This window comes from Pagrus pagrus (genome assembly GCF_965226575.1).
Source record: "Pagrus pagrus genome assembly, chromosome: 6".
Classification (NCBI taxonomy): Eukaryota; Metazoa; Chordata; class Actinopteri; order Spariformes; family Sparidae; genus Pagrus; species Pagrus pagrus.
In genome coordinates, this window is record NC_140190.1 from 10585411 (window position 1) to 10611521 (window position 26111).

General features: G+C 42.3%; 3 protein-coding genes across 6 annotated transcripts; 1 reads left to right on the forward strand and 2 right to left on the reverse strand.

Moving 5' to 3' along the window:
• Positions 1-513: 513 nt before the first annotated feature.
• On the reverse strand, positions 514-5805 carry gpx4a (glutathione peroxidase 4a). Of its 3 annotated transcripts, none has more exons than XM_084354287.1 (7): positions 5618-5805; positions 2425-2519; positions 2175-2319; positions 1871-2022; positions 1497-1521; positions 1154-1213; positions 514-855 (listed from the first exon to the last, which is right to left on the reverse strand). In XM_084354287.1, the coding sequence occupies exons 1-7, from the start codon at positions 5708-5710 to the stop codon at positions 823-825; spliced, it is 603 nt and encodes a 200-aa protein (XP_084210413.1). In that variant the 5' UTR covers positions 5711-5805; the 3' UTR covers positions 514-822. The 3 variants fall into 3 exon arrangements, with proteins under 3 accessions (XP_084210413.1, XP_084210414.1, XP_084210415.1); XM_084354288.1 differs by having other exon boundaries at positions 5645-5804; XM_084354289.1 differs by lacking the exon at positions 5618-5805 and adding an exon at positions 2641-2948.
• A 68-nt stretch (positions 5806-5873) lies between these two features.
• Positions 5874-8595, forward strand: polr2eb (RNA polymerase II, I and III subunit E, b). Its single transcript, XM_084354270.1, has 8 exons — positions 5874-6040; positions 6610-6784; positions 6964-7079; positions 7233-7313; positions 7423-7481; positions 7661-7739; positions 8117-8189; positions 8445-8595. The coding sequence occupies exons 1-7, from the start codon at positions 5984-5986 to the stop codon at positions 8180-8182; spliced, it is 633 nt and encodes a 210-aa protein (XP_084210396.1). The 5' UTR covers positions 5874-5983; the 3' UTR covers positions 8183-8189; positions 8445-8595.
• A 426-nt stretch (positions 8596-9021) lies between these two features.
• Positions 9022-24341, reverse strand: arhgap45b (Rho GTPase activating protein 45b). Of its 2 annotated transcripts, none has more exons than XM_084354539.1 (24): positions 23744-24341; positions 22443-22695; positions 21043-21225; positions 18537-18680; positions 18320-18404; positions 16642-16714; positions 16372-16447; positions 15795-15926; positions 15306-15367; positions 15097-15207; positions 14736-14816; positions 14475-14642; positions 14153-14290; positions 13867-14063; positions 13006-13127; positions 12744-12830; positions 12473-12574; positions 12209-12372; positions 11930-12118; positions 11712-11849; positions 11191-11462; positions 10868-11105; positions 10086-10191; positions 9022-9900 (listed from the first exon to the last, which is right to left on the reverse strand). In XM_084354539.1, exons 1-24 carry the CDS (start codon positions 24020-24022, stop codon positions 9440-9442), a joined length of 3861 nt encoding a protein of 1286 aa, XP_084210665.1. In that variant the 5' UTR covers positions 24023-24341; the 3' UTR covers positions 9022-9439. The 2 variants fall into 2 exon arrangements, with proteins under 2 accessions (XP_084210665.1, XP_084210666.1); XM_084354540.1 differs by lacking the exon at positions 23744-24341 and adding an exon at positions 23179-23648.
• Between the last annotated feature and the right edge of the window lie 1770 nt (positions 24342-26111).

Here is a 26111-nt window from a genome sequence, read left to right on the forward strand (position 1 = left end):
GACTCCTTGCAGGCTTCTGAACCACTGATTCTGGCTACTTTACTAAAATCAATTCTTGTGTGTTTTTTAATTGACTTTGTATTCAATTCTAGCTTGTGTGACAGTCTAAATGATTAATCTGTCTCTACAAGCATGGGACTGGATATGTTCAATATTTGCTTTTCTACAAGCATATTAATAATGTATCAATATGATATGATACAGATCATAATTGTGCCTGTCAGCTCAGTATTGAGTGGCTGTACTCCAAACAATAAATCTGTGACACTGAACATTTTTCTTCCGTGGAGACTGAAACCCCAGTTTCATCTTAAGCACTCGCGTTCACTCGTTAACGGTTTTCTGACACACTTACGTTTGTCGATTTTATACAGAGTAAATGATCATTGTGCACACCAATAGCTCAGGACAAAACATCAACACACATCTACTCTACAAGCTACACCACTATTACACAACATAATATAACTTGAAGATGTTTTACTGACAGACAATAAACATCACAGACAAAAGTATCATTACAACAAAATCTTAGTGAATTTTATTAAGAAAACTATTTAAACAGAGTTAGATTTAAGGATCCTTTCTCCTTCTCTCCAGAGAACCAGATGAATGCAAGCTTCGGTCCGCCCAGGAGGTTTGCACGCCATTTTCATCAGGTCTGCTCTGACCGCCATGCGGGTTTATGAACAGACCGTCACTGATCTGGGTTTGGAACCAAAACTATATCCACTGGTGCTCGGAGAGGCAGAGAGAAGAGATAAAAGGATGACAAGACAGACGGGGTGCTGGTAAGTGGATGATCAATCATCCATGAGGTGTTTACAGGTATGGGGGAAGAGCCTTCTCCACCACCTGCGAAAAGAAAGCAGAAGTAGAAGTTGACATAACAATATACACAGCATGTGCAGGTACAGTCATAGTGACAAAGACATCTTGCACTGGTTTTTTGAATTATGGGAAGTTTTCCTCTCTAAATCTTCCCCTTTTGGTTGTTTATTAAACGTATCTGATCCTCATCTTATTTGCTTTAAAATATTCACGACAGAACAGCAAAATGCACCCAATGTCATATCTGGACAGTTTTACAAATCGACTACTGTCAAGCTCTAAGCAGTAGCTATCTGTGGCAAAGTCAGATGTTTGTACATACACTTGGATCATCCAGGGGTCCAAATCTCTTCACCACCTGACCCTCTCTGTTGATCAGAAACTAGAGAGAAAGGAGGAAAAACAGAAAACTGAAATACAGTGAACATGACGGTGATGAACAAAGAAATATTTTCTGTTTTAGTTTTAGAATAAAAGACATTTGGAAACACATTTACAGGTTAATCAACCTATTCCCTCAAATATGTTGTACTGTTTCGTGATAACTGTAAACACACAATAGATAGAGGGCACCTGCTTTACATTGTTGCAAATGAAAACAGGACTACAGGATGACTTTTCAATCAAAGCTGGTGATATCTAAAATATGTATTTAAAAGAATTACCTTAGTGAAGTTCCACTTGATGCTACTGCAGAGATGAGAACAAATCATATGTTAGAAAATAGTCACAGAGTAAATGCAATGATGAGAAAAAATGTGACTGGAAAAAATTTGTAGCCTAAATATTTTAATTACATGTTCATTTTCCATTAATTGTATAATATAAGTTCAATGTAAAGGGTTGACTCAATGACTTACTTTGTCTGATAAAATTAAACTGTTTTAGGCGAATTATTGTCAAGTGTACAGCTCTAATTCAATCAAAAAAATATCATGTCACCATAGTACAAACATGCCTGTCATAATAAGCCAGAAGATGAATGCCAGCCCCATCCCTTTGCCCCAAGTGTTCACTCATTCATCCGTTCACCACTTACTTTCCCAGGAAGCCTTTCCCGTTGGGCTGGTCTTTCAGCCACTTCCACAGAGGATGAGCGTTAGCCCCGTTCACTTCAATCTTACTGAACATGTCGAACCGAGCGTTGTAGGACTGGGCAAACTGCTTGATCTGAGTTTCATTGCCGGGCTCCTTCAAAGTTAAACAATATGAGAGACGTAATATAATCAGTTAGTACTATTTAAGCCCAGAGCAGGTGAAAAATAAATTATATAATCCAAATCAATATCTTAGTCCTGTTTAAACACGTTGCTTTCATGAAACACAAAACATGTGTTACCTACCTGGTTCCCAAACTGGTTAGACGGGAAGGCAAGGATGCGTAAACCTCTCTCAGCGTACTTGGCGTGCATCTCCGTGAACTGAGAGTAGTTTACTGGGGTTTTGCCTCATTTAGAGGCAACGTTGGTGATGATGACAACGTTTCCCCTGAAAACACAAAAAGACACATTTGTTGTAGAGATGATACAGATAGAAGGCTTGTGATGGGATGATTCAGCAACTTGGGGAAGAGGACATCCTAGATAGGTTTACCTGTATTTTTCTAGGGAAACCAGATTGCCATCGATATCTATCGCTGAGAATTCATAAATAGACGTGGCCGTCTGCCAGGCCTCTGTCGGAGCAGCCTGTTAGGAAGAAAGAGGAGTAAAAAAACAGTGCATATACTGTAACCTCTACTGTGATAAAATCATTTAAAAACATATAAAAATACTTAATAAATACATTAAACATAAGCCTTAACATTACCATAGCCTGCAGCAGGACAGAGAAAAGGACAGTGGACCCTATCAGACGCATGACTGCCCTTCAGTAAGGTCCTCTGAAGGCAGAAAGCAACCAATTCGTGGACCCCTGAGTGTCTTCAGCTAAGCTCTCCCTGTCAGTCTGTCACTGAGAGAGCACACGTTCCAGTGTCCTCATTTAAAGGGAACAGGTGATCATTAACAGAATTGATAGGCCTGGATTCTCCAATAGGTCCCTCTCTGCTGCTGACTAACAAATCCACATCAGAGATGTGCGTGTACTGCAGTCCACAGTCCGCAACACTGTCACAAACTCATGAGGAAAGTCGACTCCTTATAAAAGCAAATATTTAGGCCACGGGGGACTGAGCTACATGTGGCCGGGGCAAAGAGCAACAGTCTGAAGAACTTATTATGTAATGAGCTTAATACGGGAATGAAAAACAAAAAGTTACATCAGTGAATCAACATGATTCGCAGCACACATGACCTCCTAAATCTCACCAGGACATAAAAATCACAAAGGCTGAGCCTGAAAACACTTGGGAAAACAAGAGAGAGATTATTAAACACTAATCTGTTTTCTTTACTATCAATTTAAATGTCATATTTATGATAACTGTTGACATGCACTTTAGATGTTTGTCTGGACTGTGATGATGGCTGCTACAGATGATCTTAGGCTGCGGTTGTTTTTTTCCATCTAATGTGTTTTTAATGTGTCTGTATATGTTCTGTGCTGTACCACAAATTGCCTCCCAGAGGACATAAATGCATTCCTATGTCAAAGTCCCAAGTCTAAGCCTCCATTAACTCTAATTAACTAACTAATACAATCTGGTAATACCAGTGAAACCACCAGACAAAGCATTGCACAACAAAATGAGTGATTGGGAAACACTGATTTTTGCAGGATTATTTCTCAATTTTCTGGCAAGTGTACTTTGCTTTGACAACTACTTATGAAAAGTATGCAGGCCCTATTTCATAACTTCATACTTTACTGTATGATCCAAATTATAGAATCAAGTAGCCAAAAATGTGTGTTCAAGAAAATGACAAATTAATTATGTTTTTGTTTTTTGGGGGGGAAAATATCATGGATATTTGAGCTATACTAGTGTCGATTGATGATATGGAGGATTTGCATGATTAGACTGAGCCAGGAGTCCCCTTCGTGTTTGTATAATAATTGTATTTTTGGTAAAACAGCTTGAAGTAGTGGAAATTTAAGTAACATTAGTCAGTCACATACTTGTTCCTCACTTAAGTACTTCAATTTTTTGGTGCACTTTATATTCAAATTGTACATTATTTTTCAGATATAGTTCTTAACCACTTCAAGGTCAATATCTTGTTACCAGATTATAAAACATGATGCATTGTTATTGATATAATCTTACATAACAGTATGCATGGTAGCTTTAATCAGCTAATGTCAAAACACAAGGGCCATTTCCACCTAATAATGTACTTGCTTTTGATAACTAAAATATTGTGATGCTAATACATGATAAGTTTTATTTAAAGGTGCAATATGTAAGGACTTTAATCTGAAAACATGAACAGTAGAACCTAACAAGAAATGAGAGTTCTGACATCTCAAAGACGTCTGCTGTTTTGCAGCAAAATCTGCTAAAGTTAGCATGTAAACTAGCTAGCCCTGTCTTGTAACCATTCCAAGCTTGCAATCCAGACCGCTAGCTGCACTGCTAAATGAGCTAACTAGCTAACAGCAGCTACAGTTAGCAGTTACTCTGGTGAATTGCTGTCCCCTAATTGTTTGGCATATGAATTTAAGAGGCTAATTTCTTACATTTAAGTACAGCTATGATGACTTATGCAAGACTTTTACTTTGTGATAGAGTATGTTTACAGTGCGGTAGTGGTACTTTTCCATAAAGGTATCAATACTTTCATACAACTGATAGTTTGTAAGATTTTGATGCCAATAATAATCATAATCTGGGATAATGTGATTATGTCTTTTTCTTTACTAATCTCCCATGTCCACGTGCTTTTGTCTGCACTTCTGCTGTTTTGTCTGTGCTCATGTGCTCGGTGCTTTTGTTTGTGTTCAAATACTTATGTGCTGATGTGCTTTGTTTGTGCTTATATGCTATGTGATCAATTGTCCTCATAAGTGTTATGTCCCTGCCATCAACCTGCCAGGGACAGCTGTCATGGTCTGGAGTAGGCTAGTGGTTGTCCTATTTTACTTGTTTGTGCTTATGTGATGTGTTTTATGTCTGTTTATGTCTAACCTGCCAGGGAAAATGAGCCTGTATGGCTAAATCTGGCACACGATAGACTCTGGTGCTCATGTTAATTAATGTACACTGTCCCTTCTTTAAATAGAAAAAAAGAAAAGAAAATACAGGCAAGCTAAATTATTTTGTATTACTGATATCATGAGGTTTCAGCTGTAACACAGTGCTATGACCTTGTGTTATAAAACCGTTTAATAACCGGGCCTGCTGTTGCACCCCTCAGGATGATAAGCCTATCAGCTCACACCAGATGGGGGAGCACTGCTGCAGGAACATCCGGTGTCACAAACTACACTTATATCAGCCTTTCTACTACTTTCACACCCCAACGCCCTCGGTTAAACAAATGTTATTAAAGTACACACCAAAATGCGCTATCTGTAAAGTGTTTATAATCCTTCACGCACAGACTGACGGACCACAAAGGTTTATAATCTGAATGACAAGAACGTAGGTCGTCGGATGTGTTGTGTAGAGCCACGAGGATCAATACAGTAGTGTTTTACTGTAGTTTACCAATAGAGCACGGGTTTTGTAAACAAAAATTACAGTCAGATATGCAGATTATATTAATGAAAATCAGGGGTTGTTATCATCGTTCACGCAGATTATATTAATGAAAATCAGGGGTTGTTATCATCGTTCACGCAGATTATAAATCACAGGAGCATCCACACCACACATGCCAAAGATCGTTTAGGTGTACGTTACCGTTACGGACAACGCAAAGTACAGTACCATCGCCAGTAGTACTCCGCTGCTCGCCACCGCCCCAAATGCCAAAATAACACATAAAGGCCTCATTTTTGTTTCACTTGATGCCAAATTTGACTCTGTTCAATGGCCACATTGTAGCTGCCGCTGACGCCGCCCCGCAGTTTGTTGTGAAACAGCCGGGAACGAGGAGAGGAGGCGGGGCCAAGACCAACCGACTGCGCTCATGTACGTCATCAGCCTGCGTCGATAGACGAGAACGTGCGCCGCGTTAGACACGGGAGCGAACCTTCTAGTGAAAACTGACCAAAAATAAAACAAAATATAGACTAAATTCAGATTAAGTGTTACGGCTGAGACGATATGGATGACGAAGAGGAAACATACAGGCTATGGAAGATTCGCAAAACCATCATGCAGGTGCGTTAGGTTTGATTGTTTTCTTTTTAGCATGTAGCTTAGCTAAAACAGCAGTTCCGCTCCGAGGTGATGGGGACTGTGGGGTTTGTTGAATTTGTCGGCAGTGTGTGGGCTGTGTATTGACAAGCGATTTGCTTTTAGATGATGAGTGTTTTTTTTTTACGATAGCAGGTTTCCCGAACACGAGTCTTTCAATTGAGGAAGCACTGCGATCAGTTAGCTAATGGTAAACAAGCAGAATGTATTTCCCCATTCTGGGAGATTTTAACTGTAAACAATGACTAAGCATCAACCTTTAAAGGCGCACTATGTAGTTTTGGGGAAGACATTATAATCAGAAGAGAACTATCTTCATTGACTGATTTGTTTAAAAATGCCTAAACAAACTAAATAAACAAACTCTTCATTTTCATGAATGAATAAACAAACTGACACAATTTCATACTGTTATACTTTGTTTATATGTGGCGGACCCTGCCACCTTTCTAGCTTCAAAAAGTGTTCTGCGGACCTTATTTTCCTCTGAGAACAAGCTTGTTTATTTGACTATGTCACCTTTACACCCTCAGCTGTGCCATGACAGGGGCTACCTGGTGACACAGGACGAGTTGGATCAGACTCTGGATGAGTTCAAGAGTCAGTTTGGAGACAAGCCCAGCGAGGGTCGCCCCAGACGCACAGACCTCACTGTGCTGGTGGCGCACAACGATGACCCCACAGACCAGATGTTTGTCTTCTTTCCTGGTAGGCTCATAACTTATATTAGATACGAAATGGCTGGCATTCCTTTAGAAAAATACACAAATCGTCTTGGAGCTAAAGATGCAGCCAGTATTGAATCTTAAATTGTGAGTAGAGATATTGAGCTGTGAATATATGGCTAAATGATATTACATAAACCATGTTTTTCTTCTCTTTTTCAGAGGAGCCAAAAGTAGGAATCAAGACCATTAAGATGTACTGTCAGAGGATGCAGGAGGAGAACATCACTCGAGCCATCATTGTTGTGCAGATGGGCATGACGCCGTCAGCCAAACAGGTAAACATTGTGTAAATATTTTATATATTTACCAAATCAACACAATAATGATTATGTGTGGTTTCCTTGTCATCTTGTCATTATACTGTAACTATTTTGTTGTTATTTACTTTTTTTTTCTGTGAAAGTATTTATGGGAATGTCTCCTTACAGTCTTTAGTCGACATGGCACCCAAATACATATTGGAACAGTTTCTACAACAGGAGCTGCTTATTAACATCACAGAGCATGAGGTACGCACAAAAAAAGTCCACTGCATTTAAATCCCTTTGATACTAAATTTCAAAATGACTCTGCTTCAGGTATAGAATTACATGTTTTTCCTTTGTGTTTGTCTTTCAGCTTGTTCCAGAGCACATTGTTATGACAAAAGAGGAGTTGACTGAACTTCTGGCAAGATAGTATCCTTACACACACTGCACTGTTTGGACTTTGGATGCTTAAATCAGATTTCTTGCAGAAAATCCACTTTGTCATCTTCAGAGTACTAACCAATCCTAATAAAGTACTAAATAGCAGTTGATTCAGCTAAAGAATATCAGCTGTAATCGTTTATCGACCCTTAACATTTTTACCTCAGTAAATTAAAAGAAAGTCAGTTGCCAAGGATCCAGGCTGGGGACCCTGTGGCTCGCTACTTTGGCTTGAAAAGAGGACAGGTAACGCATGTAGAAGACTATTGCAAAACATTATCATTATTACATGGCTGCATGGTGCTGTGTATTTCATGTTGGATTTAATAAATTGCCTTTGGTAAACAAGTGTGATCACCTGTTTATAAACTGATAAATGCAGAGTTATAAATACTAATAGTATATACATTTTGTAATGACTGACTTGTTGTTTAACAAAAACACAAATTATGATTTGCATATAACATGTGATAGCTGCTGTCATTTGTTTAATGCATGACCATTATGCAAACACACAAAATAGGCATTGTATGTTCAAACTAAAAGTGACGCAGGACTGCAGGCAGTTTGGATCTGTACCAGAGTCCAGGCTAAAAATGTGTGCTTTTTCTCAACTTCTCCAGGTAGTAAAGATCATCAGACCTAGTGAAACAGCTGGGAGGTACATCACATACAGACTGGTGCAGTGACAGACAGGTCAGTGTGTTTATTAGACATTTAGACATCCCGTGGACAGAATTCAGCTGATGATGCTGAGCTCATAGATTCTCTGTACGCTGTCAGTTTTTAATTTTTTTTACTTTTTGTTTTATTGTGTGTAGCATTAAAATGTAAAGATCTCAGAGTTCATGGATCAGGTTATGCCAATCAGTCTCATCGGCTAAAATGTGTACATAGACCATGAGTGGGTCTTTGTTAAATAAAACATACTATGAACATTTTATTTTCCAGATGTTCCTCTGGATCAACATTTAAGAGGACCAGTGAAGAAGTGTTACATCTTTCATCACTCATTCATGGAGAACCATCGGCTTTTGACTTGTGTTGTTTAAATTGTTTTTTGTAATGAAATATTTAGTAAAATAAACATTTTAAAATTGAATTACTGATTTTGTCAAGTTGATTTTAGCTCACATTCTCACTATTTACATACATTTCAAAAACAAGGAGGTTTTAACTTAAATCAAGACAACTTTGTTTCATAATTCTATTGACATAATGTAATGGCTTTAGATGCCTACCTTCTTTTTCCTTTTAAAAGCCATGCCGCAGCTGCTGTAGACTCAAGCTTGTAGAACTGGTCTGGTTGTTGTCTCGCAGGTCAAATAACAGTACCTCCTCTTTTCATCGTAAACTGTTCCCCTAGTGCCCTCCCTAGTGCCATGGAAGAGTAATATATCACTGAGATTCTCATCAGTGGTTGTAACTACTCATTTTGTTCCTGCTCGTTCTACGTCAACTGTTCCCCATTTGTCTTTTCTTTAACTTGTAAAATACACACAGAGTGAATGGAGTAACATCACTTAGACAAGTTTAAAATAAAATGTTTATTAAAATAGACCAAACATCCATATCAAGGCAATACAGGCAACATTTATATGAAACTGCTAAATTATTTTTTTTATTAATTTTAGTGCTGAAATGAAACCAGCAGCACTTTTAAAGGGAAATCGCTTGGAAATTTTGCACATTGCACACATTCTCATGTGACTAGCTACTCACCTTTCCATAAGCTTGTAAGAGCAATGAGTAAAACACTTAAAAATACAAACTGGCACAAAAATACATTTTTAATCATAACCTCTTGAAATGACAGGAGTAATGGCATCAAACAGCAGCAAGCGAGCAGGTTAAAAACATTAAATTTGACCCTGATGTACACAGCACTATAATCCTCACAGTTTCCTCAGAATCCTGCCACTCAACTCAAAATGATTTTGATAATATCAGACAAACTCTGGCTCACTGTCCCTGTTTCTGGTCAGGGGTAATTTCTTTCCACACAGACGTGCGAGAGGAAGCCCTGACAGGCTCAATACGGGGGAACAGGGGTAGTTGTTGTTGGACTGGTTCACGTTGAGCTCAGCCAAAGAGGCACTCAGCTCCTCCTCCTCTGCCCCAGTCTCGTCGTCTGGTGGCCCGCTGTCTGGCAGCGCGGGCGGCTCCGCTCCCTCTGGGTTGTCGGGGTCCTGGTCTGCCTCTTGTTCTGCCTCTTGTTCTGGGTCGGTTTGGGTTACAGACTGACTCGAGAGGTCCAGACTGTCCCTGTAGCTCAGCTGGTCGTCGTCCATGCTCACCTCGCTCTCCTGCTTCTGCAGTCTGCGGGAGTGCCTCTGGCCGTTCTCGTCCACCTCGGAATCAGAGTCGGGAAGCTGTTCACTGGACCCCAGAGAGCCTAAAGAGCTCCCTGAAAGGAGATAAAGAGGCCAGTGGTTACACATGGATACACAATTTTACATTACATTTTACAACTTATAAATGTGTATTATGAGCTCAATGAAAACTACACCAACATGAGGGTACTTCTTATGATTTAAGGGAAGTTAGTTCATTTACATTTACATTTATATCAGTATTAGGTAACCAACTTACCACATCCCTCCTCCATCTTGTCAGACTCTGGTTTATTCTGCTCCTCTCTGCCTCCATCCTCCTCTCCATCAGCAGAGCCCTCCACCTTATCGTCTGCAATACTCTCCTGAACCAGCAGGGGGAGGAAAAGAGAGTTATGTGAGAGGTCTTTGACGTCTGTTAACAAACATGCAAATCAGGAGGGAAGAGTGGTTTGTAGGCCCCAGCTCTGGATGAGGAAATGGATTTGTTGACATTTGACCACTTCTGTTGGTTTTTGTTTACCTCTTCTCGAGTTACATCAGATTCCGTCCATGCTCATAAATTACTGGCAGCTTCTCTGTAAGACCATTGTTCATTCAGTAAAAACAGGCTGCCCTTTCTCTGTGGTGAACTAACATTTGCTAAAGGAGGACTCCTGAGGGTCTCATAAGTTCTCTCTTCAACTTCGTCTACCATCTTGGTTTGGCATGTTAGCCTGCTAACAATTGCTAATGAGTATATTGGTCATAAATCCTATACATAAAGTTTGGAAAATGCCCTTGAATTAAGTTTTAAAGGTTAGGAAAATGCTGGAATTCAAATTATACTCCCACAATAACATCATCTGTACAGTAATCTAGCTCAGTTCAACTGAATGATATGCTATGCTGCAATGCAAATGAGAAACAAGCCCATATTTATCTTTGGCATCATAAATCTACAGGATTATTGTCTGTTCATTCATTGCCTTCATATTTCAGGTAAAAAGTGCCCCACAGTTTAAATACATAATCAGAGAGAAAAATCCTGTGAAATCGTACCTGCTGAGTGGAGGTGGAAGCAGTGCGGCTTGTTTTGTGGGTCTGAGAGGTTTTGGACTGGAAGATGGATGAATAGAAGACGATAAGGGCCTCCACGATGCGGGCCTGGTGGGGGTAATCAACCAGAGAGGACAGGGATATAGTGGCCCCGGTCGGACGGGGACGCATCAGGGAGGGACCAAACACAATCCCCAAGTTACTGGGACTCATCTTGTTATCGTCCTCGAGCTCTGCAATCCTGGGAGGATGAATAAATAAATGAGTTAACAAAGAGCCTGGTATTTCATTTTCCTGCTGTTTTTTAAATTTCTTTAAATACCCACCTCCGGAGGTGGCGAATGATGTATCGCAGCGTAGCGATGTTCGCCTTGGGCAGGTCCTTCAGAAGCTCCTTCAGCTTGTCCACCAGGACCAGGATCTCTGGGTCGGTGTCAGGGCCCAGATCCACCAGCTCTGGGCTCTTGCCCACTGACGGGTTAGTACTGTTCGACTCGGCCTCCTCAGCTTCTGGTGTTTCTGCTTCACTCTGCAGACTCTCCTTGGCCAAACCCATCAGGCTGTTGTACAGGCGGAACGGCATGATGGGCTCTGGCAGCTGAGGGCGACGGAGACAGGAAAGGAACAGGGCGTTAAGCAAGGACACACATGGAGGAACAAGAGAGAACATTTTTTTAATTATGAGAAATTACATTTAACTAGGTAATTAAAAGAAGGATTGTGAGAACACAAATAAATGTTTTATTATATTTGAATAAATAAATAAAAATCAGGTGCATTTGTTCACTCCATGAATCACTTAAGCATGCCGAGTTGCACTCTTGCACGTGCTGGCTTGTATGCGTACCTGTCTCAGGTAAAGCTTGAGGACGTTGCTAATGTCATGCGGTGAACACTGGGACAGCTCTACTAGCTCCTTGCCGTTCTCGAAGGCCTGACAAAGCTTCTCCACACGAGTCTTCACCCCGTTCACCCTGTAGATGCCCTGAGAGGAAGAAGCACACAGTTTAAATACTTCTGTCAGATTCAGATATCCAACACTTACTCTGAAATACGCTTTCTCACCTTCATCTTGAGCGCCCGCCTCTCTATCTCAGAGATACACTTGGTGATGATGAAGGGGATGCCGTCACTGGCACAGCTGGCTACCTGAGAGAAATCCCTGCCGAACAGCTGCAGACGGCCCTGCAGCTTCTTATGGCCGCACTGGATGGCCAGAGTCTCCAGACAGCGTTTGTGACACGCCAGGAAACACTGAGAACAGAGAAGAAGGTGTTGGACCTGGTCTAATCATCAATAAGATCCTTCACGAGCTGCACATCTGTATCCTGAAGGACTTCTCACCTCCTCACACTCAGCCCCCTGGAAGTAAACGTAGCTGTCACACTCGCGGCACTTCGAAGGAGTCCGTAGCTTCCTCAGTCGGTGGGTCTGCGCTGCCTTAGACAAGCCGATGTTACGGAAAGGTCTGGTGGACACCACCACATCAGGATCCATGCCGTTGATATCTGAAGACAAAGACCCACATCACACACACTCCAGGAAACTAATACAACAATAATACATTTGTACAAATAAGACCGGACAGAGGAAAATCTGAATTCTTACTTTGACTTTCAAATGATGTCACATTCCCGTCTTTCTCGTCTGCATCCTCATTGGACGACATCGTTCCAGTGGATGACGTCCGAGCAATCTTAGTGATGTCACCTGGGATTTACATATGGTTTTAATCTGCGCTCTCATGTACAAAAAACCTCACACTTACTCTTTAAGTGGCCAAGGGGGGAAAAAAAAAACTATTCTCCTTTATGGTAATTCACAAATGAGATATGTTACTGTGAATCTGTTACACCAAGAACAAAACACGTATACTCACTTGTGCTGGCAGAAGGAGACTCCAGGCCTCCCTCACCTCCAACACTGTCATCGCTCACTGTTGAACCCCATGACTTGTGGCCCTGCCCTGAGGATAGCAAGGTGACAAGGATATAAGAATAGTCAGTATAAGGAAGATAATGGGTTTAATGGCTATTTAGCCAGCTTTCATTGTAGATTGGTTACTTAAAACCATCAAAACTTGGCTAAAAGAACATGTGGTTGTCATCCTAACACCCGGAGCAGCAGCAGGAGACACTTACTCTTGCGTTGAGTCTCAGTTTCTCTGTTGTCTGCAGCTGCTGTGTCCACACTGGTGGCAGGACTGTCTGTGTGGCTCGTCGGCTCTGTGTTGAAACTGTCATTCCTTGGTCTGTGGCCATGGCTGCAACAAAGTGGAATTATAACACATTTCATTTATTTATTTCATATTCATATATCTTTAATCTAAATCTAATTGAATTAAATCCTGCAAGTACTCGACCAATCAAATATTCCCCACTGAAAGCCCCAACCCCCAAAATTCCTGTACTTTTGGAAAGCAGCCGGTTCTTTTTAGGTGGTAAATTAATGTCCGTGGAAATTATTTTAGTTCCTGGTCCCTGTGGTGGAAACTTCCTGTGACGGAAACATAGCTAACATCTGCCAACCAGCACCTCTAGAGCTCTCTAATTAACATGTTGTGTCTCGTTTGTTAACTGCAAAAAAGTAAAGTGTAGAAACATCAGGTTGTGATTCAATGGGGAACATGTGTTAAACTATTTATTGGCCGGCAAAATGAGTTTGTTGTCCTTTTGTTGGGTTGCCAGGCAACCAGCAGTGACACTCCAGAGACATTGTTGTCGATATCGCATGTTAATTTATAACATTTAGAGTTGGGGATTGTTACCTTTTGGACAGAGCTAGCCTAAGGTTTCCCCTCCGTTTCCAGTCTTCTGTTTCTAAGCTTAGCCAACGAGCCGCTGACTTATAGCGTACGGACATACAGTAAGAGGGGCATTAATCATCTCATCTCATCTAACCCTCAGCAACAAGGCAAATATGTGTTTTTCCAAATGTTAAACTTTTTCTTTAAGGTTTCGATTAAAAACCTAGATAATTGTTACTCTGACTGAAGCTCTTACTGTGACGATGAACTGGAGGGACAGTAGTTCTCAAATGTGTAGTGAACATTCGGCTGCTCTGGCAGCTGCAGGTCTCGCACGTGGGCTGCGTACTGCTGTCCTGGATCATACAGCTTACTGCTCTCACACAGAGTCTGGTAGTGGACCGGCAGGGCCACCGTCTGCATGTGCATGAGCTGGTAGTATGAGATGGTCGCCTGATGGAGGAAGTAATACGACAGAAAGTGTCAGGAAAGAGCTTATGTTTGACACCATCTACGACAGGTTTGTGTGTGTGTGTTCTGACCGAGCGGAGGGTCTGGTCGCTCTGTTTGACGACGTCCTGCAGCTGTCTCAGCACTGTGACCTTTGTGTGCTCCAGCTCCAGCTGCTGAGTGGTGGCGTCTGCTATACACGTCCGGTAGGTGGCCTCCGCCTCGTCTGCCTGCACGCACAAATTTAAATGCTCTTACCGTTCTGTTTTAATCTGACAGATTAGTACACAGATATATGAAGTTTCAGTCGTGATATTGTGGCAGCCAGATAAACGAAATTTCAGTTCCACGTGACCACACGTCACTGTGATAAAGGTCTGAAACAACAGATAAAATACAGTTAAGGATAAGAACCTTGTTGCGAGTTTCCTCTTCTAATCGTTTCTTCTTCTCCACAGACTTCGCTGTAGATCCTCCTCCTTCCTCCTCAGCTCTGCACGCTGCCGTTTTGGCCTTGTCATACTCCTCGCAGCGGACCATGAAGGCTTGCTTGGCTTTGCGCAGGTTCGCCTCACACTCATTCTACACAGAGAAATAATTCCTTAGCTCTACTTAAATGAAACAGTCTACTCTAACAGTATGTGTGCTCACATATACAAAATAAAGAGAACGTACCAGTTTTCTCTTCGCTCGAATCCAGTGTTCCTTGATCTCCTTACGTCTTTTTTCATGCTCCTGTCGACGCTGCAACAGAGGCTGCAGACACACACATGCACAGATCAACACCAGCCGCCATGAGTGGCTGTCACAGAAGTTCATTGCAAAAAGCTCCCACCTGTTTACAACCAAAAAACCAACTATTGATGGAAAAGTGCAAGCAATTTCAGCTTTGAATTACAGTGCTGAAGCAATGATGAATATAAATCATTCCTGCCTTTTTATGGCCCAAAACTGTTTCAGTAGTTGAACTCCTTACATGTAGTTCACTACTCCCCAACACTGAATTCATGTTGCAACAAACCTCAGTGAAGTTTACCTGGATGAAGGTCTGGTTGTGCAGGGTGGTGGTGGCCTGCTGCAGCCCGACGCTCTGCTCCTGGTCCTGCTCCAGAGCCAGAGAGTAGATGGAGTAGAGGGGCATGTGGGGCTGGAGGGAGCGAGCACAAACGCACAAAGATAAGGTTTGATAGCCAACATAAACAGAGGGTTTAAGTTCATCCTAGTTTTAAATAAAATGAGGTTTACATGTGTGATACTGTGTTTGGAGGACTGGTATAATCTCTGGAGGCCTTTGGAGAACTCAGTCTCTGGAAAAAACAGAAGAAAAGAAATCATTAATAGCTTAATGGAATGGACAGTGTGTTAACAAGTGGCTCACTTACTAGGGCTGCTTGATGTGTTGGGCATCTTAATCACTGGTTAATTTATATCTAGTCACAAGTTATCATTTAGCTCATGAAATGTCAACAAAATAACAGAAATGGGAGGGGGACCTGGAGATATCTGATGGTTACAAAATGGGCTACATTCTATATATCTGTGTATCTGAATACCCTTTTTTTAATCTTAAAATACACCACCAATAAAAAGAAAACGACTCAAATCTTCACATTTTCTAAGATGTAATCAAGTCTTTTTTTGGTGCATAACTAACATTCTTATCAATTAGTTTCCTGCCGATTGGACAATTTGATTATTCCTCGGACAGACCAAACCTTCGGCGCTCCCACTCACCCAGCGAGGTTCTCTTCTCCACGTAGGTCATCAGGTCCTTCATGTACTTAGAAATGGTTTTGGCATAGAGCAGAGCCGAGTCCACCCCTCCCTCACTGCGTTGGAGGATCACATCCACTTCCTCAACTCTGCCTGCACGTCAACACACAAACACAGGTCACTACACAGGAACAAGCACTATTTGTTGCTGTGGCAACATAAAAGGTTATTCCCGAATATGATCTGTGAGAGGCAAATGTTTGCAGCGAGGTGTGAAGATTATGTGAAGACATCCTGTGTTTTATTTTGGTGAACACTAATTTGTCACTGCTGTTAATAAAGTCATTTTCAATACGGTGGTCTGTTTTCCTGGTTTTGCTACGATACAGTCGTTCAACTGAGCAGCTGTCACTTGTGTCCTGGATCACTACTTTCTAATGTAAATGAAAAAACATGATAAAAAAGTAGCTTTTTGACAAGACAAAACGAGAGTGAATCGAAGGACAGGAAGTGCAGAAATATCACAAATGGCAGCGCTTAGGGACCGAAAACAAGACAACTCAAGCCCCAGAGTGTGAGTGAGCAGCTGTTTGCCTACCCATGTCCTGCAGGTCGCTCCTGAACGCTCCCCCGTCCGATCCGTGGCCCGACGCGGTGTACAAGTTCTCCATCGACTGCAGAGCACAAAGATGATTCATTACTGACAAACACAGATCAATGCTCGTCAACGACAGAGGGAGTTTTCTTTTTCCTCCTTCAGAGGAATGGGGGGGGGGGAGAACTTTGTGTACAGTGATGTTAGATTCGATGTAGTTTCTGACCGTCTGTGTGAGATAATCCTGCTGTTTTTAAACAGTGATGAACTCACCCTGCTCTTCTCAGTAGGCAGCAGGGAGAGCAACGTGCTGCTGTCCACCTCTCCCATCAGCAGTTCAGACACACTGAGAAGAAACACAACAAACACACTTTAACATGTGAAAGAAGTATAATGTGGAGAACATTGCAACCTAATGGAGGATTCATTTCAGCTAATAATAATAATAATATGGTAATTAGTAATTTTGACCTCCAAGAATTTTCATGTGATTTTCACACTGATAGACGCCTGTGATACTGTGACATCATCAAACCATATTACCTCCTATTATTAACAGATCAATACCTCATTATACCATTTGAATAAAAATACTATATTGTAAGAAAGTCATGACATATTATTACTAAATATCTTCGCCTAGTCGTTATCTTAAATTGGCAATAGACAAGTGTTTTGCTTTAACGTATCATTTTGAAGTAAATGTGGATTGCACAGTGTAATGGATGTGGAATAATGAAACCATCAGTGTTTGGACTTGTTTGCAATCACTATACAAATTTGTCTGCCACCGTTTGAATAAAATCACATCCAACTGTCCTCCGTTGTTGTTTTTAGCAACTTTGAGGAAAACAGGAACAATCCAGTCATCTTTGCAACAGAGGCGCCAACAACAATACCACTTGAAAACGCTCGTTTCCCCCAACATTACCCTTAATATGTGGCCTTGTATGACCCGGATATATAAATATCAGTCCGATATTACCCAGTTGTTACCAAGCTATTACCTTGTTATTAGCAAGCTATAATGTAAAAATAATTATTTTCTTTCTTTTTCTATCTCTCATTCTCATCACATCTCTCATTCTGATTAATTACGCGACTTGTTTACTAAAATTAAAGCTCGACAAAAACAAGTGGCACCTCCATCTTGGTATTTTTCTGTTCACGACAGAAAAGGAGTCAAACAGAGGAAGAGGGGAGGAGAGAATGAGGAAACAGACTCATCAGGCAGATCTCAACTGTCTCTGCCAGCTCACTTCCTCCTCAAGCTCTGTGACAGCTGTCTAAACCCTGAAATGGCACAGACTAGCATGTGACACACTGCTGGTGCAATATACTTCAATTATACACACAATACTGACACATTTCTCTACACTAGCTTTACTTTTAATCATAAAAGATATTATTCTTAAAGATTGAGAACAAAACTTTAACTTTGGAAAAACTGATTTAATTAGCGAGAATTGGATTTGACATATTTAATATTTTGTCTCTGTTCCTCTCACGCCTCAAATCAAAAAGAGAAACTTTCTCGTAATTTATAGCCTCCCTGATTTGTAACAATCTGTTCATTTCGCAGCCAGGTAGTCAACAGCAAGTTTTTCAAGTTTTGGTTTTGTGTCATACGGTTGAAGAAAAAAAACCCACTTCCTGTTTTCAGCTCTGCCTCATGCAAATGTGTCACCACCGCTGCACTTCTCTCTCCAATTCCCAACAACAGACAACTTTACACACATTAACACACACATTAACACACACACACACACACACACACACAGACACACACACCCTGATTCCTCTGTCTGTAAAAGAGGGGACAACTGCTTTGACACCATTATAGCTACACTGGTCCCTAAATCCCATTTTTTAAAACAGTATTTGTAGCAATCATGATACCAGTGCCGGCAGTAATCACCACAGGGTTACTTTAGGTGTCCCAGATACTCACTTGCTGCTAAAAGCGACTGCGATGGTTTCAATCGCTTTCTCAAAGTCCATTTTATCTGCCTCGTTACACGCCTCATAGTGGAAACCTGAAAAATCACATCCATGCTTGTGTTTAAACATACACACCTGCACAACTGTTACATCAAACTGTACACGTAAAATAAACTGTTTTAAAGGATTAAATTGAATGTTGCTGAAGGTTCCTCCGCACGACTGACCTTTGACCTTGGATATGAGCTTGCCGGCAGCAGTGAGGATCTCCACCGTGTTAAGCAGAGGGTAAGTGTTGATGACCTGACGCAGCACCCGCAGGACCTCCCCCAAACACTCGTGAGCCACCGGCCGCTGACTCTCCTTCTTTCCTGGAGAGAGGGAAGGAGGAAGATGTGGTTGGACGAGGAAAACGGACATATACACACAGAAAGAACCGAAGAGGCCATAAAAAAAGACCACAACACTAGTTCTTGGGCTGCTGCAAAGGTTTATTCATTATAGATTCATCTATTAGTTGTTTGGTTTCTAAAATGTCAGAAATGGTGTTCAGTGTTTCCAAAAGCCCAAGGTGACGTCCACAAATGTCTTTACTCATATAGGAGAAAAGAAAGCAGAAAATATTCATATTAAAGAAGTTGGAATCTGATAATTTTCACTGTTCTTTATGCTTGAAAACATTTCTCAAACCAATTAATCAATTACCAAACAAGTAAGTAATTAATTTAATTTGTACTGTTCTTGTTTAAACTGATAACGATTTGTCCAGAAACGATTTTATTTTATTTGATTCCAGCTCGTTTCAGAGAGGCAACCAATCACCGGGCGGATTTTATGATCTACGGACAGATAAAGCTAGCCGTTTTCCCCTGTTTCCAGTCTTTATGCTAAGCTAAGCTAAGCTAAGTGGCCACAGACTCTTGCTTAAAATGTACTGTATAGATATGAGAGAGGGGCTGCAGCTGATTGTTTTCATTATCGATTATTTTTTATGAAATGACAGAAAATGTTGAAAAATGCTCTAAAGCGACGTCTTCAAATTGCTTCTTTTGTCCAACCAACAGTCCAAAACCCAAATACTCTTCATTTAGAATAAAATAGGATAGAAAAGCAGCTAATCTTTACAGTTAGAATCTGAAAAAATGACTGAAATAATTAATCAATTACCAGTATCAATAACAGTTGGCCACCAATTTTCTTTTAATCAAAAATCTAGTTATCTACTAATCATTGCAGCTCTATGTGAGAGTGGTATTGATCTTCTCCGCTAACACTCTGCAAGACAAGAGCAAACAAGCCCATCTCCACAAAATGTGTAGAACTATTCCTTTAAGTCTCGCAGACAGAACAGAGATAATGGGGGGTAGTCGGTGTCAGACAGGTTGGGTCGAGGTTCACAGCGTCAGCTCGTCTGCTTTGAGGTCAGTGGTGACACATTTGCTGCCTGCATCCTCATTTCCCCCTTACACACACACACACTCACTCACAGACACATATACGCAAACAGACTGGTTTCGTTCACTTTAACAGTCTAATGTCGCAACTTGTGTGTATCATTTTTCCAAACGATGCAGCTCGCTCAGGGAGGAGGCCAGAGGGCAGCCGATCCTCCGTCCTCCCACGTTCTGTCTGAATGTGTGTGTCAGAGTGTCGCAGCAGCAGCAGCAGCAGACAATAAGAACTGAGTGACCTGATCGTTGTGCCAGAGAGGATGTGGTCTTCGCTATTGTTTTGCAAGATTAGAAACTAATTCGGGTGCTGTGCTACATCTGCTTTCTGTGGCTCGTGAAAACAAATCATTGACTGTATGAAAATGTTTGATGTTAAGAAAATAAAACAGGACGTGACAACCACGAGGAGATCAGAAGGCGTGACGTGGATGAAGCTCTGATTGTAATGCTGATTACGGAGAGGACGCGTCCCGTCACGCCGCTGCAACCGGCCTATCGCAGGAGGAAGTGTGGACGAGGCCGCTCTGTCAGACGCTATCCATCATGGCTTCCTGTTTAAAGAGCTCACTCTGGGTGGAGAACATGACGGAACAGAGCCAGATTACAGGAGACAGACAGACACGCAACCAAACCTCTCATCAGAAACCAACTTTAATCACTCCTGAAACACCGGTCCTTTTATGGCCTGTTTGTTTAGCAGGTGAAATCACCTCTGAAGGGGTGGTGTTCACTCCACGTACAGGTGTTCTGCCATTGTAGGCCTCGCTGCATCGCGCAACAGGGGGAAGAGTGTGTGTGAGGCTGCAGTAAACAAGAAGCTGGCTTCCTGCTGGAGACAAGAGTGCGGTCGACTCTGTGGGCGCAGCGGAAACGCAGCCCTTCATTTGGAGAGAGGACGCGCACAGCCGCTTGTTAGCGTGCTTGTGCAGCGTTGCTCCGCCCTTTTCCCCTCCCCCCCCTCACTACACTCAGACACACAACGCACATGTGCCTGAGAACGGGACTGATGCAAGATTGACTTATGTGGATGCCTCGCATCCGCTTCATGCAAGTCAAAATGGACTGGAGCCTGCAAAGGGAAGGAGGACCAAACCAAACAGTGCTGTTCTGCCTGCATACTAACTAACGTACACAACACAGTGATGAAAATCATAACTGCCGCATTTTGTTTCCACAGTGGTGTAAACAATCATCATTCATGTTGAGCCAACGCATGTCCTCAATCACGTCTCTCTGACTTGTAATCGAAAACAGAACTCAGTCTGTCTGTCAGTGCGTTTACCTTCAGCCAGCACCACATCCTTCAGCTTCTCCACGGCCTCGGCGAAGCGAGCCACGTCCCTCAGCAGGGCCGGGATGTCCTCCACCTCGATGGCTGTGCTCTCTGGACCTTCAGATGGAGTAGTCGGGGTCAGAGCCCCTTTCCCCTGGCCTTTAGTGAACACCCATGACTGGAGCGGGAATCCTGAAGAGAGACAGGGAGCAAATGAAGTGTTAAAGTCATATATCGAGCCGAAATGTTAAACATTTTTAATATCCAACCTCTCCACCTCTCATATCTGTCAGTTAAATATTGTATAGGGCTACAGCCTTAGTATAGTTTAGCACAACGACTGGAAACAACTGGAGACGGGAAGCCTGGTTCTGTCCAAATAAACAAAATCAGCCTCCCAGCACCTCTAAAGTTTACTGATAAAGACTTTATATCATGCTTGTTTCACTTGCACAAAAAGAAAAGTGTAAATTCAACACGTTGCAGTGTGATGGGGGTTATGTGCTGGACTGTTTCTTAATCAGAACCAGTAACTTCCTGTAATCTGTTGATTGCCTCACAACTGCCTCCAATCAAGAAACAGTCCAGCACGTCACCCGCTGTAAAACTGTCAACTGTTGTTATGCACTTCACTTTTTGAACAATTAAAATAATAAAACCAGATATAACGTGTAACTAAGTGAGCTTTAAGGTGCTGGTTAGCAGATTTTTTTTTACCTTTAGCCAAGCCAGGCTAACTGCTTCCCCCATGTTTTCAGTCCTTTTGCTAGGCTAAGCTAACCAGCTGCAGTCATGAGTATTGGTTTTGATCCTCTTTTTCTCCACCAAAAAGTGAACTAGCGTGTCAAAATATTCCTTTAAATGTGATGTTTTCCTGCTTTTCTCAGTTTTATATAATTGTAAATTGAATATCTTTGAATTTGAGGCTGTTGGACGGACCAATCAAACCATTTTTAAAACATTGCCTCGGCTTCAGTGATGGGGACTATTCCCTTTTTATTTTTTGGGACAGTTTTAAGACTAATCAATAATCAACAAAACAATCACTAATGGAAACAATCATTAGTTGCAGCCCTGCTACAGATAATAATTTTCAATAGCTCAAACTTTAACGCTCAAAGTTCATTTGAAATGCAGGTTATAGTCTCTTTAAGCTACTCAAAACACAAACTACTATTTAGGGTGGAGTGTTGAGAATGAGTTCAGGAGTCTCACAGCCTGAGCAGAGAAGCTGCTCTGTAGACTGACGGGACGGCAGCGGATACTTCTGTATCTTTTGCCGGACGGCAGCAAGCCAGATTTTGCTTTCCGTTTCTGTTTCACCGCAGATGTGAACGCGGCGCACAGCGGGCCGGAACAAGACCACATTTGAGCAGATTTCATTAACTCAGCAGGTGATGAACGGTTACCTGCAGCACTGGCGTGTCTGCTCAGCGCTGTCGGCCTCTTCAGAGTGGCCACTGGGGACGGGCAGCCCACCCCTTGCAGGGCCGCCAGCTTGCTGTGCTGGGGGCTGGGGGTGCCGGGGCAGGACAGGGACGGGTCCTGGAGCCCGGCGGAGCTCGGGGTGAGGGTTGAAGAGGAGGAGGAAGAGGAGATGGGGGAAGAGGAGAGGGTGATGTCGCCCGCATCTTTGCGAGGCTGCTCCTGCAGGATGGACAGCTGAGAGAGGAGAGAAAAGGTCAAGACGATCACATGATGCGACTTTCAGAGGCATGAGGGTGCCAGCACGTCTCTTCTCTGCCTTCGTTGCCTGACACCCTGCAGCGCTGTTGTTGGTAAACACACATATGAAGACTTTCACAAGATCCTGTGCCGAGTTGTGCAACACTTCCTGACTCCAAGCAGTTGACGGGTGTGGCAAACCGAGCAGAGTGTAGATTAGAAACAGAGAAACACATTTAGTGGATGTGCAATGGAAACAACCTTTTCTTTTGCCAACAAACTGACAAAAAGTCACAGATATGTTGTTTTTTATTTTTTAGCCTGGTTGATGCATCTCATCTCTTACTTGACTCAGACTCTACTTCTGGGCCCGACATATCCAAAGAGCCCTACTCACCGATACAAAAAGTCCAAATATTTCACGAAGACGACACAGAAAAGCGTCCCTGCATGTTTGCCATCTGTGGCACGCCAACGTACCTGCTTAAGCCATACGTTGTGCTTGTTGGGCAGTATGTCCAGCCTGTCCTTGCCTTTCGACTCGCCTCTCTTTACTCTCTGACTGGTAGAGTAAGGGTTGTAACTACTTTTGCTGCCACGTTTCAGCATGCTCCTTCCACCTACAGCTTCGTCCCCGTTCTAAGTCATCTTTTTCAAAGTGATCTAGCGAGAGTGCTCGAACTCACGTAGGCTATGCCTGGGACTGCCACGGCTTTAGTGGCGGAGATGAGTCAGTGAGCAGTGAGGCAAACAACTGAACACTAATCTAAGTGACACCGCTGCATCATAATGAGTGTCTGAGGAGTTTCTACCAGTTTCACACCCTGACTTCTATCTGATGCTATAGTCCCCACACATGCAGACGCACAAGCACAGACACACACACGCACACACACACACAATCACCCCCTTGTCCAGAGCCCTTCCTGCAGCCTGTCCCCTCCAGCCTAAGGTCATCCGACTGACACCACCACACACACACACACTCACACACACCACACACACACACTCAGCAGCAGAAACCAGAAGTGATGCATGTACTCACAGACTGGGCGCTGCTCTGCGGCCCGGGGCTTCCTGCTCGGCTCTTCTTCGAGATGGATGGCGTCTTGATCAGTTCCCGTTTCTTCCTGAACATCTTCAGGGTGCCTTTGCCGTCCATCCCGACCTCTTTGAGTTTCACGTACAGCCCCCCCACCCACCCCCCGACTCGCCACTTGGGTGCTCTGCCTCTCGCGCTCAGCAGCGGGTGCTCGGTGCCATCCAGGCCGACCTTCAGCCACGGTGAGTGTCTGTCTGTCTTCCTCCTGCCGCTGTCGCACATCGAGCCGCGCAGGCTCACTGACAGAGACACAGACAGCTCACCGCAAACTGTGCGCTCCCGGCATCCGCTGCGCTCCGCGCGCGCGTACGCTCAGTTTCCTCCAGGGGGAGGAGGAGGAGGGACACGCGGGTGAAGCACCGCTCAGTCACACAGTGTTTTGAGGAAGATTAATCACTTTTAGCTTCAGTTAAACTCGAGCAACTCAAGCCGAAACTTTCTGATGAGCCCGAGCTCAGCTGAAATGAAGAAAGAAAAAAGCTTCCACGCGCACACGAACAAACTCTCGACACGCTCACATCCACGGTAATCAGTTGGTCCTGACGCACGTGCGTTTCCAACATGTGACCACCTGAAGCTTTTCATGGTAGCCCTCCGCCTCCGCGTGCACCTGCTGCTGCTGCACACACACGACAACATGGAGATCAGGCAGCTGCTGGTGCATCTTATGCATCTGTCATGTTTGGATCATTTTGGCTGTGTTGATGCATGTTTCATACATTTTGAAAAAGGTGTGTTATTTTTATCTTTTAAATTACAACCTCAGCTGATATAATACGTCTATAATACACTGTATATTACACACAGACAGCGGAAACTGATGTTCATATTTTCTTCCATTAAAACCCATTAAAACTAGTTTTTCATCCCACTGTCATTACAGCCTCAAATCATGCATCCCATGTCACCTGCTTGTATTCTGTGACCCTGGATGAGTTTTTGTAATTTCTACTACTTTTCACTAGATAAGGCAGTTTACCTGTATTTTGGTACAAATACATGCTATTTTCCATGGTGTCCTATAGGGCGCTTTGCTTCAAACTTAACCCTCATGCAACCGATAAATACAGACCACAAAAAAAAATGTTCCATGTCAAAAACTACCATAAAAATACTATTTATTAAGTATATGTTTTAAAAAAAACAACAACAGTATTTAAAGGGTTAAAATCCTGAGAATAGATGAATATTTTTTAGTTATTATCCGGACCCATGTTGGTTTTAAAATGTAACCCAGTGAAAGTTGAAAGTAATATTAATGTATAGTATTTTTATGGCAGTTGCATGAGGGCTAAGATCACGCAGCACAAAACGTGAGTCACTTACAGGAGGCAGGTTGAAGAAAAAACCTTGCGCATGCCTCTGATGTATATTTTTCTCTGCTTTCCATGGAGGAAAAAAAGACAACTGACTGATATCAAATTGTAAACCATTAACTTCTTCAATTTACTTCTACCTAAAATGTCTCTAAATGTGGTTTCAATTCTCCACTTTGAAATCAATAAGTAAAGTTCACACACCATAAATTCATTTCATGAAAAGTTTCATTAGTAAAAATTAAAGTCTTAGTGCCAAAAGTTAGAACAACCAGTGATGAAATGAACCAAATGCAATGAAGTACTGTCCTTAAATACTTTCAGGTACTTTCCTTGAGTATTTCCTTGTTCTGCCACGTTATACTTCCTCTCCACTACATTGTTTTGATACACTTACGTTACTTTGCAGATTCTGATTATTCAGTGTTGATAGGCTATTGATGGGTGCGTTACCAATCAAATATTATTGTGGGACTGATGACAATGACAGACACTGTGTGAGAGGATGCTGCGTCAGAGCCAAAGTAGCACATTTTAAAATTAGTTTATCGGCAATCTGACAAAATCACTGACACCAATAATCTGAAAATGCTGAATGTACATGTAGCCCCCAGTAATCAGCCAGGGCCGATAATTGGTCTACCCCTAATTTATACGGATATTTTTCAAAATAAAATATTAGAATGGTTTGAATAACCCCAACCCTCGGGATGGGTTAAGTGCAGAGCACCAGTTTCACATGATATGTGACATAAATAGAGAATCTTCTGCTTCTTCTTCTTTGAAATGTTGAATTCTGCATCCAACTGGTGTTTATACATTTATCTCCTCCGTCCACTCTGACCACCAGAGGGGGACTCAGCGATGAAGTCTGAGGAGATGAAATGAAAGAATAAAAGTTTAATTCGATAGTAGTGAAGTGCGAATGTAGAGTGGACCCGGCTCTTACTCATGATCCCTACTTCCCATGTGAGTTTTTGATAATTTGATACACA